This window comes from Cephus cinctus, unplaced genomic scaffold (genome assembly GCF_000341935.2).
Source record: "Cephus cinctus unplaced genomic scaffold, Ccin1 Ccin1_scaffold0407, whole genome shotgun sequence".
Taxonomy (NCBI): Eukaryota; Metazoa; Arthropoda; class Insecta; order Hymenoptera; family Cephidae; genus Cephus; species Cephus cinctus.
In genome coordinates, this window is record NW_014333091.1 from 1,141,039 (window position 1) to 1,161,990 (window position 20,952).

The 20,952-nt window shown below is 33.2% G+C and overlaps 2 protein-coding genes across 4 annotated transcripts; one reads left to right on the plus strand and one right to left on the minus strand.

Moving 5' to 3' along the window:
* The first annotated feature begins 763 nt into the window (after positions 1-763).
* LOC107267510 (vacuolar protein sorting-associated protein 13B) lies at positions 764-17,701 on the plus strand. Of its 2 annotated transcripts, XM_015739326.2 has the most exons (51): positions 764-1,014; positions 1,256-1,516; positions 1,673-1,850; positions 1,938-2,019; positions 2,109-2,284; positions 2,363-2,466; positions 2,545-2,794; positions 2,875-3,062; positions 3,156-3,365; positions 3,440-3,578; positions 3,823-3,940; positions 4,077-4,219; positions 4,317-4,489; positions 4,587-4,763; positions 4,830-5,118; positions 5,202-5,364; positions 5,425-5,821; positions 5,896-6,022; positions 6,097-6,264; positions 6,366-6,610; positions 6,708-6,840; positions 6,914-7,118; positions 7,213-7,390; positions 7,476-7,805; positions 7,890-8,093; positions 8,196-8,311; positions 8,443-8,806; positions 8,935-9,060; positions 9,131-9,247; positions 9,332-9,601; positions 9,683-10,306; positions 10,412-10,507; positions 10,613-11,879; positions 11,976-12,058; positions 12,131-12,309; positions 12,383-12,587; positions 12,694-12,858; positions 13,008-13,169; positions 13,256-13,455; positions 13,576-13,726; positions 13,816-13,966; positions 14,084-14,254; positions 14,313-14,467; positions 14,546-14,674; positions 14,816-15,356; positions 15,464-15,868; positions 15,936-16,112; positions 16,186-16,356; positions 16,495-16,688; positions 16,828-17,172; positions 17,267-17,701. In XM_015739326.2, the coding sequence occupies exons 2-51, from the start codon at positions 1,430-1,432 to the stop codon at positions 17,495-17,497; spliced, it is 11,259 nt and encodes a 3,752-aa protein (XP_015594812.1). In that variant the 5' UTR covers positions 764-1,014; positions 1,256-1,429; the 3' UTR covers positions 17,498-17,701. The 2 variants fall into 2 exon arrangements, with proteins under 2 accessions (XP_015594812.1, XP_015594814.1); XM_015739328.2 differs by lacking the exons at positions 764-1,014; positions 1,256-1,516; positions 1,673-1,850; positions 1,938-2,019 and having other exon boundaries at positions 2,231-2,284; positions 2,363-2,364; positions 2,429-2,466.
* Positions 17,702-18,621: 920 nt separating this feature from the next.
* Positions 18,622-20,946, minus strand: LOC107267512 (crossover junction endonuclease EME1). Of its 2 annotated transcripts, XM_015739334.2 has the most exons (4): positions 20,829-20,946; positions 19,297-20,733; positions 19,152-19,205; positions 18,766-18,989 (listed from the first exon to the last, which is right to left on the minus strand). In XM_015739334.2, exons 2-4 carry the CDS (start codon positions 20,677-20,679, stop codon positions 18,873-18,875), a joined length of 1,554 nt encoding a protein of 517 aa, XP_015594820.1. In that variant the 5' UTR covers positions 20,680-20,733; positions 20,829-20,946; the 3' UTR covers positions 18,766-18,872. The 2 variants fall into 2 exon arrangements, with proteins under 2 accessions (XP_024940621.1, XP_015594820.1); XM_025084853.1 differs by lacking the exon at positions 20,829-20,946 and having other exon boundaries at positions 18,622-18,989; positions 19,290-20,814.
* Between the last annotated feature and the right edge of the window lie 6 nt (positions 20,947-20,952).

Below are 20,952 nucleotides of genomic sequence, written 5' to 3' on the forward strand. Positions count from 1 at the left end.
CAAATTATTCCATAACAATACCCTTTTATCTATGTAATCTGTGAAATAATATTGAAAGAAAGAAGAAGCTTTACCTGCCCGACCTCATAATTCAGTTTTAACTAATTATTATTCGTGTACTTTGCAACACAAGCATTACATATGGCACTAACTGAAACTATTAACTACACTCATCAAACAAAGCTAATTTCCACGACAGAACATGTAGAAAATTCTTTTTTCTAATATTGATAATATTAGTTATCGAAATCTACCTTATTCGCAGATGCGCCAGCCTTGCTGGTAAACTATCCCAGCTAGCAATTTTTTCGATATTACGCAAAAATCATCTAAATGTGTTACATATGTCTACCAAAAAAGTATCTTAAAGATATTCGACGTCCGAAAGATGACTTTGGGACATGAGTTAGCTTACAGGTAACTTTCTAGCGGACATATGTAACCCATTCGAATGACTTTTTCGTAACATCGAAAAAATTGCTACCTGGGATGGTAACAACTTGGATGACCAACTTCTGCTGGTGCGTTTCTACTGACTAACCCTGTATACTATGTATAAAACATCAAACTAAATCTTATTTTATTATATCCGGAATTCAAATATTCTTATATGAACGAGCAAAGTTTATCGATATTTTTCATTTGAATTTAAATTTAATGATAAATTGCAAGCTTACAATATTGACAATAATCCTGAACGGTGTATTTAATTTCAAATTGTATATATGCACTAATGTGAATGCACCTGTACGGTATAGTCTACATTTGTTAATAATTGTATTGTTTTTAATGTTTCAACGATTTGCCAATTTCAATCTATTAGAAGTCGTAAAGCAAGAAAAAATAATAAATTGTCAATCAGTAGTAAATCATCCATGTGAAATTAAATGTTTAATTTTTAATGTCATATACCGCAAGTATAGTAGGGAGTGACACTGAGTGATACATTAGGAAGGTGTCGTTTTGAGGTTGTGTCATAACCATATAAATATATGACATGGCATTCACGATATGGTAAATATGATAATAGTTCCATCAACAATTTATTCGCCAAATATATATTTTATCTTCATAACTTTTTTTTAAATGGATATATTGCCTTCTAGTTTTTAAAGAAATGTTCTCTAACATCATTGAAAGTAGCAAATCTATGTTTATTGGACTATATTATAATTTATACTCTGTTCCTTCTCTGTTAAACCAAAAGATAACTGTGCTAGTATATTGATCTCTATATATTGAATTTTTATTTTAGGTGAAAATTGATTACAAAATTGAACTGGCAAAAGATATATATAATTTTCAAAATAGCAATATAACAAACTATTACCTTGTTCAAAGATGCAAGAAATATGTATTGCTGTATTATTACGCAGATGTCAATACAATATTTATGAAATATAAGTGATGTATTGAATAACAAATAACAATGTTTAAACTGGAATCATATATAACTCCAGTAATCCTCAGTTATGTGGAGAAATATGTTAAAAATTTTAAACCAGAGCAATCACAGGTATGTACAAAGTACATTATAAGTAATACTCTTTTCCTTTTCCAATTATTATTTGCAAAAGATATATTTTGCATAGTCCAACAGTATTATTACATTTATACTTGACAATTAAATTTATAAATTTGTCTAATTCAAATTTAATGATATGTGTTTTAGGTATCATTGTGGGGTGGAGACGCATCTTTTCAGAATCTTGATTTACGATTGGAGGTTTTGGAGGAGCAGCTCAATTTACCATTCAATTTTGTCAGTGGCCACATCCATGAGTTACTCATTCATGTCCCTTGGGTGAAAATTACTTCAGAACCAATAGTCGTTACAATAAATACAATAGGTAAGCATTTCGTGTGAATAACAAATATCTGTTAACATTCTGTATAGAATGTCTGCTATTCATGTATATCTGAATTATTTATTTTAGAGTGTATTTTGAAATTAAAGGATGAGAATCAGACAGAAAATAGTACACCTTCCTTACAAAAAAAGAAACGAAGTATGATACAGTAAGTATTTTAAAAAAATAAAATATTCCATATTTATTATAATCAGTACTTTTTATTTAATTTCATTAAAAAAATATTGTGTTGTATAGAGAAGAAGCACCTCCTGGTTACATTAAAAGTATTGTAACTAAGGTAGTCAATAACATTACAATAAATTGCAATAATTTAATCCTAAAATATGTGGAGGAAGACATTGTTCTTAGTGTCAACATACGATTTCTTAGTATGCAAACAGTTAATGACAAATGGGAACCAACGTTCACTGGTAAACTTTAATAAGACCATATATTCGTCACTGACAAGACATCTTTATAGAATTATAATTGTGTTATTACGTTTATAGATGTGAGTAGTTATGAAGTTATGCTACGAAAGATTATTACTGTACAGGATTTAACGCTCTGTCTAGATAAAATGGATGCTTCAGGAAAGATAGAAGTTTATCAAGTAAGTCAATGACTTCAATCTTTGCTTAATATTGAGCTATAATTAAAACAAAATATAAACTTGTGAAATTTGTCATAGGACCCTGTATTATACCGATGCTCAATGATGATACGTCTAATCATCAATTATCATAGCAACACAGCTAAGCGTGCTTCCATTACTCGATTAGATCTTCACTGTGAAAAGATGGAATTCAGTATGACCGAACAGCAAATACCTATGCTACTTAGATTAGTCGCATTGATACTTGCTTTACAGTCCAAGCAATTACCAGTCAGCAAAGAAAGATCGCTGACATCAGTAGAAGAAAGAGAAAATGCTTCACAAGGTTTTGCACTAATAATTCTGCATATATCTCAATGAATTTACTTTCTTTATTCTCATAAAAATATTTCATTTAATTTTTAGACGAACTGGACGAAGATGTGGGTATGTCCTCGGAAGGTGGTACATGGGGTGGCTGGGCATGGGATGTAGTCTCATCGTTTTTACCTGTTGATTGGGATAATGATTGGTCCAGTGAACAACAGATGGCTTATTCAGGACACACAATACATCTTGGTATTTACGTGGATAATGCCACTGTAACGTTTAAGGTAAGTTTCTGTTTGCAAACTGAATTATAGATTCAGATTTCTTTTCATAAACATTACTGTTTTTATAACAAAAAATGTTTTGGTTTTTCACAGACTATCGATAGTGTGAAAGAACAACTGTTTTATAAGTCACGTAAAATCAGATACAAATCATTTCTTTCGCTACGATTAACGGGTGTCGTTATAGATGCATTACTACAGGGCATTACCATGACTACCTTTCAAGTTGGATTAGGCAGTATACAGCTTTATCCAAGAGGAATGTGTAGCTGTGGATTTGCAGAAATCATAGACGGTGCCCAGGTTTAGTAATCATCATTAAACAAACTTGGTTTCAATATGAATAGTTTTGAAGAAGGGAAATTATTATGTTTTAGCCACCACTCTATCTAGTTGCCGGAAAACTCGAAACAAATCATTTGAAAGACTCCTTGTTCGATGACGATGCTGTGGAAAATAAGGGTAAAAAGAGAGAATACAAGCAAGGAATTGATTATCATTTAGCTACTGTTTCTGGTAAGCTATATATTTATGTACTATATGCTAATATTTAAATTTATTTTGTAACATAATTTTTTACATTACATTTAAAATCATGGTCCCTTATTGCACGTAAATTAACTCTTGAACTGATAATTTACACACTGATATGATGAAATATTAATTGAGTACACGTCTTTCGAACCACGAGCGAAAATTAACAAGTTGCAAGAACTATTATATTTATAGATATGTTCATATTTATATTGAACTGTTTTAGTGGAAAGTTTATTAGAAAGATGTCCAGCTCTTGTCATGGATTATGTTCATCATATTGAATTACCTGATGACATTACGCCAGAAAGATTATCCGAATTGGGATCTAACTTTGAGTACAGGTACATTACTTTATTTAGTAATTATTATCGAATTCATTAAAAGTAGAGGACGAACCAGTAACAGGCAATGAAAAACCATTTAAGGTATCATTGACTTTATATTGTACTTAATCAAATATATTTATAAAACTTGCAGCAATTTTCATGAACGTCGTGTAATGAGATACGTTATTGGAGACTTAATAATAAGACTGTGTTCAGGATTATTTCATCGAATTGAAACTATGAAAGAGGCTGCAATGAAATATGATTATAGTCCCTACATCATTCCCAAACCAGGTATAAAACCAGTGTTTCATATTACACACAAATTTGAAAAAGATAAATTTTTAATTAAACTTCTTTTATTCAACTATTTGGTATATTATTATTTTAGAACCAACCATAGATGAATTACCACCGGTAACGGTAGAAGAATACGATGCACTCCGCGAAAATATATCTATGGTGGAAATGAAAGTGATTCTAGTAAAATGTGCACTACAATTGCAAGCAAGTAACCATCGTATTACGAGTCAAATTCGACCACGTAAATTTATTGATAATCGGGTAAATAAGAAATCCCTGTACCCATATTAATGAATTGTATTAAGAATGCAATTATAGTGTATCATCACTTAATCATCTATCATTATCTATATTATAGACAGCACCGTTAAGTCCAGCACTTACCGAGGATCCAGTTCTAACTGTAGAGTGGGACAAAATGAATGTAAACATAGAACAACCAATGTATCCATTTAGACTCATTGCGTGTGCATCCAAACAAACTGATATTTCTCCAGACATGTTCAATTACTGTCATAGAACTATCGATGCAGAGGTAAAGAGATTATAAAATGATAAGTCCGATAGTAATGATTAATAAGAATAAATTTTATTTATATAGGTACAAGGTTTAAGGTGTCAATTACGGTTAACAAATAAGTGTCGCACATCAATAGTTATGCCTTGTAAGGCAGAATACAGCCAGAAAAGCATTCTATACCCTCAATATTGGAGGAGTTTGGATCTTATCCATGTATCACATTCCATTCAGATCGATGCTGTAACCATAACAGGGACCAAAGCAAAACTTATTTGTGCCAGTTCGATGGTGACTTCTATTTTGAATCCCCTAGATATGACAAATCCACTTGAATGCTCTTCTCTTCTTTCTGATGCCTGTCGTGAGAATAGTAAGTAATTTGAACTTTCGAATATTAACATAATTTATATTTTGTATCCTTCATATTCTGGAAAAAAACTTTGTTATTTATAGATCCAATTTATCTTGAGGTATCCATTGAAAATATTAATTTCAAATGCATGGCATCTTTGGCGATAATTTCCAATATTGTAAATATTACGTCTGTCAAAATCTTTGCTCTGAATGACTCGCAACAGGCTATCATAATGTCAGGACCAGAAAGTGACGATGACAGGTAATTTGCTACTGTATTTTCATATCTGTCTTTTTATAACGAGATTTGCATAATTTATAGTGAGGAAGACAGTAAAGCATTATTAATGGCTATAGTGCAATTTTCAAGAGATCCTGCAAAACAGATACATCCACCAGTTATTTCATTTCAAGCTGCTCAAATAAGAGGATCATTGGACCCTCTTCTTTGTCAATGGTTACAATATCAAGTTCCTTATTATAAAGTGGGTACAACACAGGCTCCACGTCTAGAGAATCAGCAATCTTTAGTTGAGGGTACATCCTCAGATACTGGTACGCGAAAAAAGAATTTTCCAAGTTTACACGAAAGCGTCCACAGTTCATCCGATCAGGAAAGAAGGAAATCAGTTCTCATGACAGACGACTCGAAAACTGCCTCTAAACTCGAAGAATCCCAGAAGTGTATAGAAAAGAGCGATGATATTACTACTCAAGAGGTAGACACATTCATTTTAGTTCTATAACAAAATTTCATAATAGAAAGCGTAATAATTCGTAATGGAATTTACAGAAAACAGGAATATTGATCACTATGATCAAATTATATCCGTGGTGGCGGGGACTTGTATTAAGTGGTCATATTGGACATATAATTCTTTATATTCCAACAGAGACAATGAGTGGAATTGGTGTACATGGTATGCACGAACAGTAGTTATTAGAACTAATGGAAATGCGTTTGATACAAAAAAATCACTATTATATACTGTAGGTATAGAACAGGCGAAGGATCGGGCTTTACAAGAAATACCAAATTTACAAATTTTGGTTATAAAATTGCCAGTTATTCTTGTGCATTCGGTGAATGTGCAGCCAGAAATGTTGATGCCTTATTTGAAGGTGCTCCCAGTAAAGTTGCCAAAAGCTATATGGACTACGCGTGAGTGCTTATTATTAAAAGCATTTATTACGTGATATTTCATAACTGAATAATAGCAAGTATGTAAAACTATGGTGAATCTCTTATCTTTCCATCTGCAGAAACACAAAGCTTTCCATGGACCTTGACCATCAACGACTTTCACTGTTATACACTTCAGAAAGAAACATCAATGAATTTCATTAAAAAAGTGTCGTTAAATGCAACTATTGGCCTTACAACAAAAGCTCAAACAAATGATACATTACCTGCAACTAACGCAACATCGGAAAATAATGTAACGGCTCTTGCCTTGTGCGTTCATGTAGACACTTCGCCTATAATTATCTCAGTATCCGAAGAACAGGTATTTAATTAAAATTGTAACTAAACATTTTTTGTCATGAATTATTGCGGTAAATGACTCTAACGTTCAGTATAAAATGTACTATTATATAATGTAGGTGTCGTTCATGAGTAATATTGCTCTAACGGTGTTGAATATAATGCAAGTATCACAACATTCTCACATCTCATTTGTGGAAGATACTACCACAGCTTCCACCATTTCCACATCTAAAGAAGAATCTGAGCAAGGTAAAATTAAAATTATATTATATGCAAGTGTATAACTTACAGTTCGAACATGGCGTTTACTTTACATTTTCAGAACAGAATAATTTGACATTAACTGCATGGATACAATGGACAATTACAAAAGTATCTGTGAAGTTGTATGTGATGGGACAGTTGACAAATTCATCTCTTAAATCAGTATTGGAATTGGAGGATATTATAACGTCACTAGATTTACAACCAGTTTACTTCAAACTGAAGAATAAAATCACAACTGCTACAGTTTTTCACTACACAAGGTACATTAAATATTTTTGAAAATCAATATATTAAAATGTTTCCCTTTTGTTTCTTTGCTCTTATTGTTTGATTAATGGTATATATTGTCGCCAGAGCACCTCAAGCTCAAAATTGGGATCTTGGGGACTACGGAGGTTTAGTTATGTGCGGACGGGAGGATACATTAGAAAAGGGTGAAGATTCTGGTTTCTTCAGTCTAACGCTTACAAGGGCTAAATCTGGTAATGTGCATACCCGTTGGGGTGCGCATAGACAAAACAAGGCTCAGGATGTAAGAATGATAGTTATATTTGATTAAATTAATTATATATCCCCAGTATAATCTAACTATCCAGATGACACTTTTAATTTAATAGTATGACTTCAAATCGGACTCCATACGCCACACAAACCGCTACATAAGTGAAATAGTCATTAAAATGCAAATGATGGATATCATACTACCACTGAGCATATTAGCAAAGTATATGCAACTAGTCAAACCATTTACACGTCTTATTAATCCTGCAACTAAAGTTGCGATGGATGTTCAGGAAAAAACAGTTTCATCCCCCATAGTCGGCGTTACCAGTTTAAGTAACGATTCATTGCCTTTAATATATTTGGAATTTAAAGGCTTCCGGCTCATGCTACCAGGATCTACGACGGCAAGATATGGATTGCTTCATGATTTATTAATGATTCAGGTTGTATTATATTAAGTTCTAAATGAAAAGCTTTCCTGATATAATATCTAACTAATAATTTGTGTAATTAATTATGAAATATAGTTGGACGGTATTGTTATTACACCACACGCAGAAAATCCCATATGCCGAACACCACTCCGTTCAGATATTTATCAGTTAGCCGCTCAGGCAAACATACTGAATGTGCCAGGATCGGCTGTTGAAGATCGACAATATCAAATAAATATTAAGGGTGTATGTGCTTATACAACAATGTGGAAAAACTATCAAGTTAGCGTAACAAAGGTAGCTAAAATTATCGACTGTCTTATTCTGTAATATTTACAATTGTTGCATTATCTCTGATTCTTACATAGACTTATTTGATGATTTTGTTTTCTGTTGTAGAGAATGTCACAATCGTACTTGTATACTATGAATGAGAATCCTGCACTAGAATGGAACAAACTTGGAAACGGAAGCAGCTTAGAACCACACTTCTCTACATTCCCTATGATCACAAGGTAAAATTGAAGAATTGTTAAGTACAAATTTGAATTAAAATAAAAATACATTGTATATCAAAATGACAGTTAGTACTATAAAACATAATTAAATAATTATTACATTGAACAATTTCGTTATATGAACATAGGTTTGACCTTTGCCTGATAGTTGCACCAGCAACTATATACAAACCTGACACTATTGTTTGTGGTAATGCTGTGGAAGTAAATTGCCTCACTGATATAGAAGTCACAATTAACTTAGATCAAATCAAGCTTGGATCTATCCTCTTTAGCGAACTAAAAGATACCTTAATTGGATATTCAGAGGATTATGAAGTTGTTGATATACCGTCTTCGCCAGGGAAAAGTTTTCAACGAATACATAATGAATTCACAGCAAACATAACAAATATTTCTCGTATGAAGCCACTTTTTGATGATGCAGATGCAGATTTTACTAAGGACAGTGGCGTAGATTTTGAAATGTCTAGCGTCAATTCCACAATCGTCGTATGTATATTTGGCAGTAATATTTTAAATCCTTTTTACATATATTGCAATGTATGACCAACAATACTATATTTGTCTATTAATCATTTTTCTCTTTAAATGATTGTAACTCATATTTTTCACTTCAGGGCTGTAAATCCTTACCTCATGAACATTCTGCATTGCCACCGTACGAATTCTTATTCAACTGTGGTAAAGTTACGTTCGTATTGTATGAAGCACAGCAAGCTCTCCCCAACACTGAATATCTTATGGTAGGTACTATGAACTTATTTTAAAAATCATTTATTCTAAATAATACTGATGCATTATTTTTTAATATAGGATATTAACGAGGTCGATGAAGATGATAATACCAACATCAAACAACCATTATTATATGTAATGATCAATCAACCAAATGTTTATGTCTCTCAACAACGTTCAATGAAAAAAGTACAAGTAACTATCCAATACTCATAATAATTTATTCGTGTAATGATTTTTTGTATGCTGAAACACAGTAATGCCTGTACTTTACTGTAGGTTTCTTGCTTCGATATAGCAATATCACTTGGTGACGATGACGCTCAGGAATTGACATCAATTCCCAATCCAACGGACTTCAAAATTCATCTGATTGAGACAAAGAACGGCGATCCTCATCCTGACACTGGTATTCCACCATCATTCCTTATCGTGAAATGCCAACAAAGTCATGGGAAGAGTCCGGAATTCTTTATAAATATGGAACGCCCTACAAAAGTACACTGTTCTTTATCTCGACTAAATCAGATTGATTCCATAAGAAATAAGGTACACACTGTTATATTTTCGTACAAAATCAATTTTGACTATTTTATTTCAAAATTTGAACATCTAATATTTCTCAAATAGGTTTTAGCATGCTTCTCGGACGTAAATGTCGTTGTAACACCTTCAAAAGTTGCAAGTGAAGATGATATTCTACCACAAAAGACATCAATAAAATCCAAAAAATATAACGTGCCGAACATCAATCTGACTACAAAACAAATTGTTCTGTCTTTGGTAACCGATTCGGGATCCGAAACGATGATCAGCTTTTCAGCACTTTCCGGAAACATATCTAACGCTATCAGGCCCGAAAGAATTTATGGAAATCTAGCGCTAGACTCTTTCATAATATCAGTAATATTAGACGGAAAGATTAAAGTTCTTTTAAACCCATGGTGCTGTAATATCACAGTGTACCTGGTTTGGGAGGCATGGCAGGATCCTGACTCTGTTCCTCAAATACAAATTCAAGCAGACAGTGATAGTATCTATTTCGATTTTGGACCTGAACAAATAAAAATAGTTAAGACAGTTATTGATGATTGTCAAATGATATTACGGCAGTTTATCCCACAAGCAGTGGAAAATAAAATAACTGAAATTCAAAGTGGACGAATGTCTGAACAGCATTATAAAGATGATTTAAAGGCTGGAGCCTTTCAATTCATTGATGGAAATGCAGACGAACTACCATTCCCATATCAGGTATGAAAAATGCCTTGAATGCAATTACAATTACTATATTACCAATTTTAAGATATGAATTTTGTATTTTTTACAATTTTGTTTAAATATAAATCCCTATTGAAGGTGGTATTCTTCACGCATCCTCAACAAGCTATGGCATGGAGATACCCACAGCCAAGGACTCTCACCAGATTACACGTGTCCCCAGTACCATTTAAAGTAATTGTTTAATTTCTAATTAACTTTTAAGCATTAAATAACTTATCCATGAACTAGAATTAAAATACTATGGCACGTTTACTCTATGTAATTTATGCTTTGCAGACATCCAGTAACGAGGACGTCGCAAATACCAAAGTTCCATGTACTGTAGAGTATTGGAGCGAAAGTCACACGTGTTATCAACGCTATGTCGACTTTTATTTATCCGAAACTGATAGTTACCGATTGGATTTGCCAGACAATTCACCAGGTCGAGCAGTAGCATGTGTATGGAGAGTTGTCTTAGCACCACAAGGAAATTCTTCACTTGTATCTGCACGAGCTCTTGCAGCCTGCTTAAGAATCGATTCTTACTTCAATCCTACAATAATTCCAAACCTACAGGCTGCATTGAATATCAGTGCTATTCATATAGCTTTTTACAATCATATCGATGCCTTTCTTTACAATGATCTACCTAAACCATTGCACAATTATACTCTGAACAGTATGATACCGGAAACGCAATGCTTCATGTCTTTGGAACATAAGGAAGCCATAATTGTACTCCATAGATGGAGTAATGGAGGTTTGATGCTTGATGTGGGTGGCACTCTGAGTATTCGTGTATTGGATTATGGACTATTAAATATGCACGAGACATTAGATCCATTAGAAGGAAAAGTAGAATTATCCATGTCAGAAAAAATGAATGTTTCAGTAACATGCAATCCATTTTCTCTAAGAATAAGTCCTGCCATTATACATACTCTTTCTGTTTCGGCATATTTATGGGCAAGAGCGTTGAATGAAGATGATAAGAACGTTGTTATTATGACACGTTATGTTATTGCCAATGATACTAATATTCCCATTCGATTTGGACAAACCAGTACGGATGATAATATATTGCTGCAAAGCAGACAGTGCCATTTTTACTCATGGCGGCATGTGAATAATCAAACTATTCGTGTAGCTGTTGAGGACAATGCTTGGGCATGGAGTCATCCGTTTTCTGTGAAAAAAGATGGCCTGCAAATGATTGAATTCAGTAATGCTATCAAAGACATAACCATTTGCGTTGACGTTACTTCATTGTCCGCCACTCAGAAACTTATTACTTTCTCTGGCCAACTTATTATCTCTAATCAACTAATTGATCGATTCGAAATGAAACTGGTCAAACATGAGACGGAAACTGGTAGTAAGCCAGTACCTTCAAAAGGTGTTTTTAACATATCGGGAAAAAGTCAGCCACCGTCTATTGTGTTGGAAAATAATGCAAATATGGCGATACGATTACGATTTTCTAGTTTATCCAATTTGTCATGGACAGGAGATATTCCGCTACTGCCTAATACAAAATGGAGTCAACCTTGGCTTGTTAAAGGTAAATCTTTCATAACAGTAGCTATGAGAATAAGAATTGTATACGTTCGTTAGAACTTGCAAATATTTTATACTGATATTGTTAATTGCTTTGCAGTGCCATTACAAGAGCGTGGACAATTTTTAAGTATTTGGGTACGAATAGTAAATCAAGTAATTCACGGAAAAACTAAGATTCTTGTAAGTGATTTGTTATTCAATTTTTTTGCTCATTTACTTTTTAGGAATGTGTAATAATTATTGTTATTATAGGCTGTATTGAGTCCACTTTATATGATCCGTTCTCACTTGCCAGTCCCAGCAAAGGTCCAAATGGAAACTCCGTCCCTAAAAGTTTCATTAAGCACAACTGTTAATGGTCGTGGAGAACGGCAGCAATTATATTGTCCAGGAACATCCGAACATTTTCATCAATTGACTTTTCAATTGGAGTACGACATTTTATTTAGACAACAATGACACCTAACGTTACACTATGAAATAAATGTTTTATTTTATTTACAGAAGTGGAATTTCTGCATCAAATCCGTATGTGCCATTATCATATAGTTCCGTGGACCAACGTAAATTTTTTAAAAGGCCTGAAAATGAAGACATTGAAGCTATTCTAAAAGCATTAGATAGTCAGACTGAAGATCAACAATGGCCATTTCAGGGAGATGATGTTTATGAATGGATGCCTGCAGAACAACCGCAGACTCATGTACAGGTACATACCGAATAATAATTAATCAAAAGGTGATGATTACGTATAAAAAAAGATATTATGTAATGCTGACATAATAACATTTAATAAATATTAAAAATTAATTTAGGTGAAATATCAGGATGCTGGTCTTGTTTCAAGTACACTATTATTGGAGTTACAGCCATGGTGTTTTATCCTTAATTCGTTAGGATGTCATATTTCTCTTGTCTCGGAAGATATAGAACTTTGTCAAATTCCTCACTACGGGATCGTCACACCACCAAAGTTAGAAGTGAGTAATTTTCAGAGATGTTAAATAATTAGTAGTTATTTCATTTGAAGCTTATTGTATTTCATCTCAATGTCTACCAAATATTATTATTAATGTTTATTCACTTATACGTGCTGCAGTATTGTAGACTATTGTTATAAATTTGACAGAGTACTTTTCATTTGGGTGTTGGAATCGGTGATACTTATTACACTTCACAAGCACTTCAATTAGCACGACCTGATTGGAGTCAGAGTTTTTATATGCCCAGAATTGGTGGTCTTATCCCAGTTGAAGGGAACATAAAAACAACAGTGGATTGTGCTTCTAGTGTAAGTTCATAAATTTATTATAATGAAAAAAAAATCATTATGACAAAAAATTATGCGTATGTCTTAAATATCAATTTTTTATATAGCTTTGTATGCTGAGTATTAATTCAATTATGCATGAGGATATGAGACTAATACGAGTAACTAGTACTCATGTTATTGGAAATATCACAAGTCAAGAATTATGTGTTGCTACCTTAGCTGTTCATGAAACATCCGTTAACTTACGTCTACCAGCAGATCTCACTCCATACAGTGTAAATGTCCTACCATCTGAAGACCAGAGGTATATTCTTACAACCTTCTGAATCAAATGCAATAACCTACTTTTGTTTAATACTAGAGCCATTTTTATCGCTAGTGTTTTTCAAGACATGACTTATTAAAATAAAATATTATTTTTCAGACAAGCAACACCAATAGTGCAATGGCATACTCTATATGGTGAACATAATGCAGAACCAGTTGCCTTGTATATTTCATTGAGTTTAGGTCATCAGTGGTCTTGCCCAATCAGGGTGGACCAAGGTATGAGTCGAAGATGTCTCGCGATACCTGTAAGTAAATCATTAATTTTGTAGCAACCTGCAAAGAATACTTTATTTTTAGATTAATATTAATATTCGTTATTGAAATTGCTTTGCAGAATGGTTATACGACAATGGCAGTAGTGGTGACAACTCAGGAGGATAAGGGCACTATGTACATTATGGTTCACACAGATAATAATCCACAGTTATTAATTTATAATGGTTGTCCGTTCAAAATTCTACTGGGACAAGCTAATCCTAATGCAGGTAAATGTGTATCTAAGTTATATTTTCCAAAGTTGTTTGTCTCATCATATATTTTCCATACCTGTTTGTTATGATATATCAATATTAAATTAATTATTTTTGACATAATTGTTTTAGATGAAATAATATCTGAAACTCCACATTTCTCTTGGATTTGCGAAGTGGAAAATGGTGGAACTTGTCATTATTCTCTACCTGCAGTGGGTAGCAGATTACCTGACACTTCGGCACCAATTAATACAACAATTTTGTTGACAGCAGCCTCAAATGATGACGATGAGTCAACAGGTATGAGAGTCGCTACCACTAATATATTTAAAGCTATATTCTCCATTATGATTTTTAGACGACAAATCACTTACATGGTCCCGTGGGATAAATATATCATCAACATCCATACCATCTGATCAGTATTTGCGAATACCCTCATACGGTGATGTGAAGTTGATAATGCACACTCGTTGCCACACTACCTATATAAACATTCTACCCATATCACAGGTAAATTTTATAATTCCATTCAGTATTCAAGGTCTTTAATTTGGAGAAAACTGTATATAGTATTATCATCTGTTTAAGGTGGAAATATCAGCCCGAGATATTAGAAGCAGACTACAACAAAATGATGAAAAATCTCAAAACGTGGATATAGTATATAAACGATCACTTGCTCATACAGAAAACGAGAAACCATCATTGAATATCCACGTGAGTTTATTATACCATATAAACTAGGAATGATACATGTTTGTTAACTATTATTTACCAAATCTATGCTTCATTCTATCATGAATGTGATATAATCAATTTCTTCGTCTACAATTAAGAGCAACGATCGTTAATTTGTAGAGTTCGCCAAGTTCCACATCTGCAACAAGCTTTTTCTCAGCACAGGAAGAGATATCGGGAACAGAGTCTACAGCATCTTCTCAATTAAATCTAACATTGCGTCCAAGAGTTCAAACCACTACGTCCCATGTGAATGACGATCAGCTGAAACCCATTGCAGAATCTGAAGAATCTAATTTTTTGGAAGGCTCTGTCACAGTGTTCCTTCATGGTATCACAGTAGTGATAACACAAGATGTTAATGAGAATGCTCAAAAAATCGAAGTAGCGAGCTTGAATATTACTGACTTATTCGTTAACGTGGAATCGATTTCCAACCTACGCTCCCTATCTGTATACATAGGAGATTTGCAATTAGATAATCAAATGTTCGACCAAGGAGGCTTTGACTTTCCTGTCGTTTTAATAAGTCAAAATCCACGTGTAAGAAAAGAGAAATCATTCTGTCTAAGCAATCGTTTCAACAATGATATTTACCAGATCAAAGAGAACTCACTAATTGCCATTGATTATCTTTGGGAAATCGACGGACGAACAAGTGGTACGTATACCTACATACTATATCACCAGCAAATGTAACCTGTACTTTGTGCGAAATTCGACCGAGTTTCTTGATAGTAATGCTAAAATAATTGATACTTTTTTTAGCTTGTAAAGAACTTCGAACAAGAGTATCACCTATCAGTGCTTACATAGAAGACACGTACATAACGCAACTTCTAGATTATGCAACATCTCTGGTACCACCTTGTTTTGTTATGCCACTGGATGGTGGAAAGAAAAATCAGTATCATACTTCTATGACTGTTCATATACCTGATTATATAATGATAGATGCTAAAATCTTAAGTACTCCGTTGCGAATTCAAAGTTTTGTAATAGAACCAGTATCAATTTTATTGAGTGTTCACACTTCCGTCCGACTCTATGTCGCACTGGATCACTCGCCATTATATTTTGGTACCTTTGAAAGGAAGAATCTTTTAACTACCCCGTATCGTCTTGGAAATGCATTTATAATGCATTATTTGTCAGGCGCTATATTTGGAGCTGGTGAGAATTAATATTTCACTATAATTGTACATATTTTTATATATTAATATTACTATATGATATTTAGGGTGGGTAGTTGGTTCCTTGGAGATTCTTGGATCGCCAGGAGGTTTAGCACAAGCATTAGGTTCTGGTCTAAGGGACTTCGTCTCTCTACCATTTCAAGGATTACTACAAGGACCTTGGGGATTTTTAGTTGGAATTACACATGGATCTGCCAGTCTTATGAAACACGTCACCGCAGGTATTACTTTGCTCGATAAGGCACGTTACACTGGTTACAAGATTCTTAGATAAATGTATCAATTTATATTTAGGCACAGTGAATTCCGTTACAAAGCTGGCATCCAGTGTAGCTAGGAATTTGGACAGATTAACACTGGATGAGGAACATCTTCAGCGACAAGAGGAATCTCGACGAATGCGTCCGCAAGGGATGGCGCAAGGACTTTATCAAGGACTCAGTGGACTAGGAATGAGTCTTCTTGGTAATAAATAAATACATGCTGTAGATTCTTAGAACCTATTTCATTATACATATTTCCCTTTTCACAGAGACATACTATGTTTAGATATTAGTATTGCTTCTAAGTATAATGTAACTAATTAAAATGTTATATCAATAGCGGCCGTAGCTGGTTTAGCTCATCATCCTTTGCAACAAGTATGGTCAGGAGAAGCAACAACTAGGGGACTTGTAACAGGAGTTGGTCTTGGCTTAGTTGGAGTAGTTACAAAACCTTTAAGCGGTGCTGCTGAACTTGTCGCTCTTACTGGACAAGGATTGTTACAAGGTGCTGGATGGAATTCTCTACCATCTGTAAGTAATATTATTATGTAGATGCTCCAACTGCATAACTAGGAGAATCTTTTAACAATCTATCTAAGGCAATGCTACACATAAGTGCACTACAGACGTTCAAAGAGAATTTATATATCATTGCCATATACTTTTACAGCCAAAACAAAGACCAGTTGTCCAATACTCTACTGGTAGCAATAACGCCTCTGTAAGATACGCTTGGCGCCTCATGCCATTACTGTCTAATGGTAATGATAGCATCCTACACGTAGCCAGTGCTGATCGCGTTATTCATCAAGGCAGCAATCAGGCAGTAATGTTGGTCCTGACACGACAAGCTTTACTATTAGTGGATGTCGTGGAAGATAGTGTGGAGAAGATATTCCCACTGAGTGAATTGACCAGCCTTGATCATCCGTCAGAATCCACTATGCTGTGCTTATACTATCCACCTGCAGTGACTCAACCGGTTAGACCTGTTTCACCAACAGAACACCACGAGGTACATTGTTTTTAAATTAACTCTGCTGTTAAATAAACACCTGAGTATAGTCTGTATTTACTATTAAGTCTTCTATTTTCCTTTTGTTTCTTAGATGGATCAAGAAATGAGAGCGAGAGTGGAGGAGTTTGTACGAACGAGTAGTACTGGTCTAGGAAGTTTGCCAACGAATAGCGACGCACAATCTGATACATCCGAAATCGCGGCTCCACAGCCGGACGACACCCTAACATTTTACGTTTCTGCTGATTTACGTAATTATTTATTATCTTTAATTAATATAGCTAAACGTCAGAATCAGACTAGCGGTTTTATAGTTCTGTAACTTCACATGATTATAGATACAAAAATCAAGGGTTAAATGCAGGGTTAAATTTAAGCGAAATTTAATGAATGAGATGTAGATACGGGGAAGGAAATTACAATGCGAAATATTTCTTTTTTGAACGTTTCAATGACCTTCGTTGATTATCATTTATCATTTAAATTGAAGGATTGATCATCCTTTGCATTATTTAATTATTTTTCCAACCATTTAAGTACTACCCAGGGTAATAAAACGTTGTAAAAATCGACACTTAATCGATAAATGTCATATGCAATTTTATATACTACATATAATTTTTTTAAATTTCAAATGTGATATGTCGTGGGTAGTCAAATTATACTTATTTACAAATTATTTTGTATGAATGGTAAATCCAAGTTTACGTGTTTAAAAAATTTGGATAAAAAATAACTATTCTGTTTCAAATGCTTGTATGTCAGTTCTTTTAGAATTCTTATTCATCTTCCAAACAAACTATAAGTAAACGTTTCATGAAATTTGAATACTTTTAACCGGTGTACATTTGCGCTCTACATATTTTTCGGTATTCATAATTTATATATGTAAATATCACTGTACATTAAATTAATGAATCTTGATAGATAATATTCATACGTGAGCTACACGTGTGCAAAAAGGATTATAGTAAAGCATAAAATATAAAAGAAAATATTTTATACCATTTTCGCCTAAATATTCAGTTATATAAACTATAATCCATCCATGAGTTAAATGTATATGGAATACATATTATGGATATCTTCCAACGACTGCCTATGTTAAATCGTATCCTACAATTCACATTCTATTTGCGCATCTACTATATTATTTTAAAACAAAAGGAATTTCTATAACGCGATTAATTATATTGGTATGTATTTACTATTTTACATGGAAACATGCCATTGTTTTTAGACTGAAAATATTTCTTTCTCTTGAATAACATATAAATTATGAAAATTATATTATATATTTGAATTATGTAAATATCTATGGGTTGAATAATCATGTTTTGGGAAATGTGCAGCAAAAATTAAAAATCGACATTTTCAAAAGTCCTTAAAGTATATTTAATTTACAAAATTTATGTTAAGGAGAACAACAGGTTTACAATACTTTTCCCCCTTATTTTTCCTATTGAGACCTTTTTAGTATTTCTTTATATAGGTGAGTACACAGTACAGTACATTTATTTATTTAATTCCTTTATTTACAGTAAAATAATATTTGATTTACATTAACTGTGTAAATTTTGTATATGTATAACTTAGCAAACTAATCTTTATAAAATTGTATTGATATTATTGATGTATACTATATATATTTATTATCAATATACAGTCATCCTGTGTGCATAAATGAAAGAATATTATTAATCGTTGCCTAGAAAAGTTTCACCATCCTTTGAAGTAAACATGATATAAATTTTTTTACTTAATTCTGGACCAATTCTTCGAACCGTTGTAAGCGGCCCTGCTGCTCTTCTTATCTATTGAAATAACCATAATTATATTAAATTATATCTATTCTGGATGAACACACAATTAGCAAAACTTTTAAAAAATTAAAGAGTACAAACAATTAAGTGATTCACGAAATTTTTAATATTCGATTTTTATTTGAGTTATTTAAAATTTGACAATAGACTTACAGGAATATCTTTTAATAACATTTCACCTTCCTCTGGCGTGCAATTCATATAAGCCTGTAAAAAAAGGAATGAGAGTTTTGTTAAAGTATATCATGTATATAATATTCTACTGTATTGACATAACAAAATTTTTTTTACATCTTACTTCTAGAAGCTGCATAGGACTGGAGTATACAGAACAAATTGCATCAGCTGTTTCCAAACTGGATAGATTAAATTGACATAGTTGTTGTTGCCAAAGTCTTTTTAAACCATTACCATCCTTATCAACTTTGACTGTATCCCTGTTATCACCAGCAACATACCAATCAACCTTTTCTTCTAATGCTTGTCTCTTTTCTAATTTGTATGGAATTTCTGCTATTGCTTTTGTATACTGATAAATCATCAAACTCAAGTCTTGGGAAGTTTCTATTAATCTACTGTTGATGTTAGCTGTTATTTGAATTTCTGTTAAGCACGTCTCAAGATCTCGCCTAGATATTTTTGGAAAATCCCCAAATTTCTTGGTACTTTTATTTTTTCTATGTGAATTATTACTCACAACTGCACCTTTCACAGCAGCTCGTTTCAAATTTTTATGATACTTAAAGTATTCTTCTATTCCAAATACAACTAATGTTACCTTTTTTTGACAAAGTAACTCTTTAATATTTACAACAGCGGCACAAAAAGTATTACATGCAATTTTGTTAACTGTATCATCCCAATTCCAAATAACAATAACATGATCTTCATCTTGTGTATTCATTTTCATAGAAACCGTATTACTTTTATCTACATAATATTTCTCTACATTTCTCATCCATCTTATACTTTGAGGAAGCAATTGGGACTTTGTATCATGAGCTAAATCAGCATGTTCTAAAGTAACAATAATTTCTGCATAGAACTCAAAATTGGCTAGACTCTCATCTATAATAACTTTCATAAATTTCATACACTCTCCAGACTGAATATTCTTCATATTTCTAACAGTTACAACTTTCTGAGCTTTTATTTTAGCTGCATCTTCAAGCCTCTGAAGTTTTTCTGCTCTGAGTCTCTCTCTCCCATCGTTACTTGTTTTCAAAGGTTTTCGAGCCGTACAATATTTTTCATTAGTATCAATGGATCTGCCTTGGCTTTCGTATGAAGAACTGCTTGCTGTTCGAGACTCAGAAATCAAAGAGGTAGGTAGACGTAAATATTTCTTGACCAGTACATCTTCAAGATTGTAGTTACTATCAGAAGTGCACGTACTTAATCGTATGTCAGAACTATTCTCAAGTAACTTATAACTTCTTTCGCTTGCCAAATTGCTAGAACCAGAAGATTGAAATGCTGAATCGGAGGAATATTCCTTTTGTTTATTTGTTTTATCATTTTTATCAGAAACATAATCAAAGAGAACTTCAGGAAATTCGTTATCATCCCACAAATGACTCTCAGGAGAAACGCTCGAAACATCATTCTGTTGTAACAGCTCTTCTTTTCCAATTGTCGAAACAGAATCATCTGAATCACTCAAAACAATAACTTCACTCATGATTTTCAAACTGACCACCACTACTTAGCCATGCTGTCAGTTGCAACAAGCTACCTGCAATCATTTGCAATTGCAAGAAGCAACAGTTAACACGCATAGCTATTGGTCAATTGGAAATTGTGTATAACCAATAACATTCTTGATTTTACCCATTGCAACTAGAACTGACCACCAACCAAATTCTTCGTTTATATCCTGTTACTGACTTATATAAAATTACTAAACAGAAACATTAAAAGTCAATGTGCACTACTAAAATGTTACAACATATTC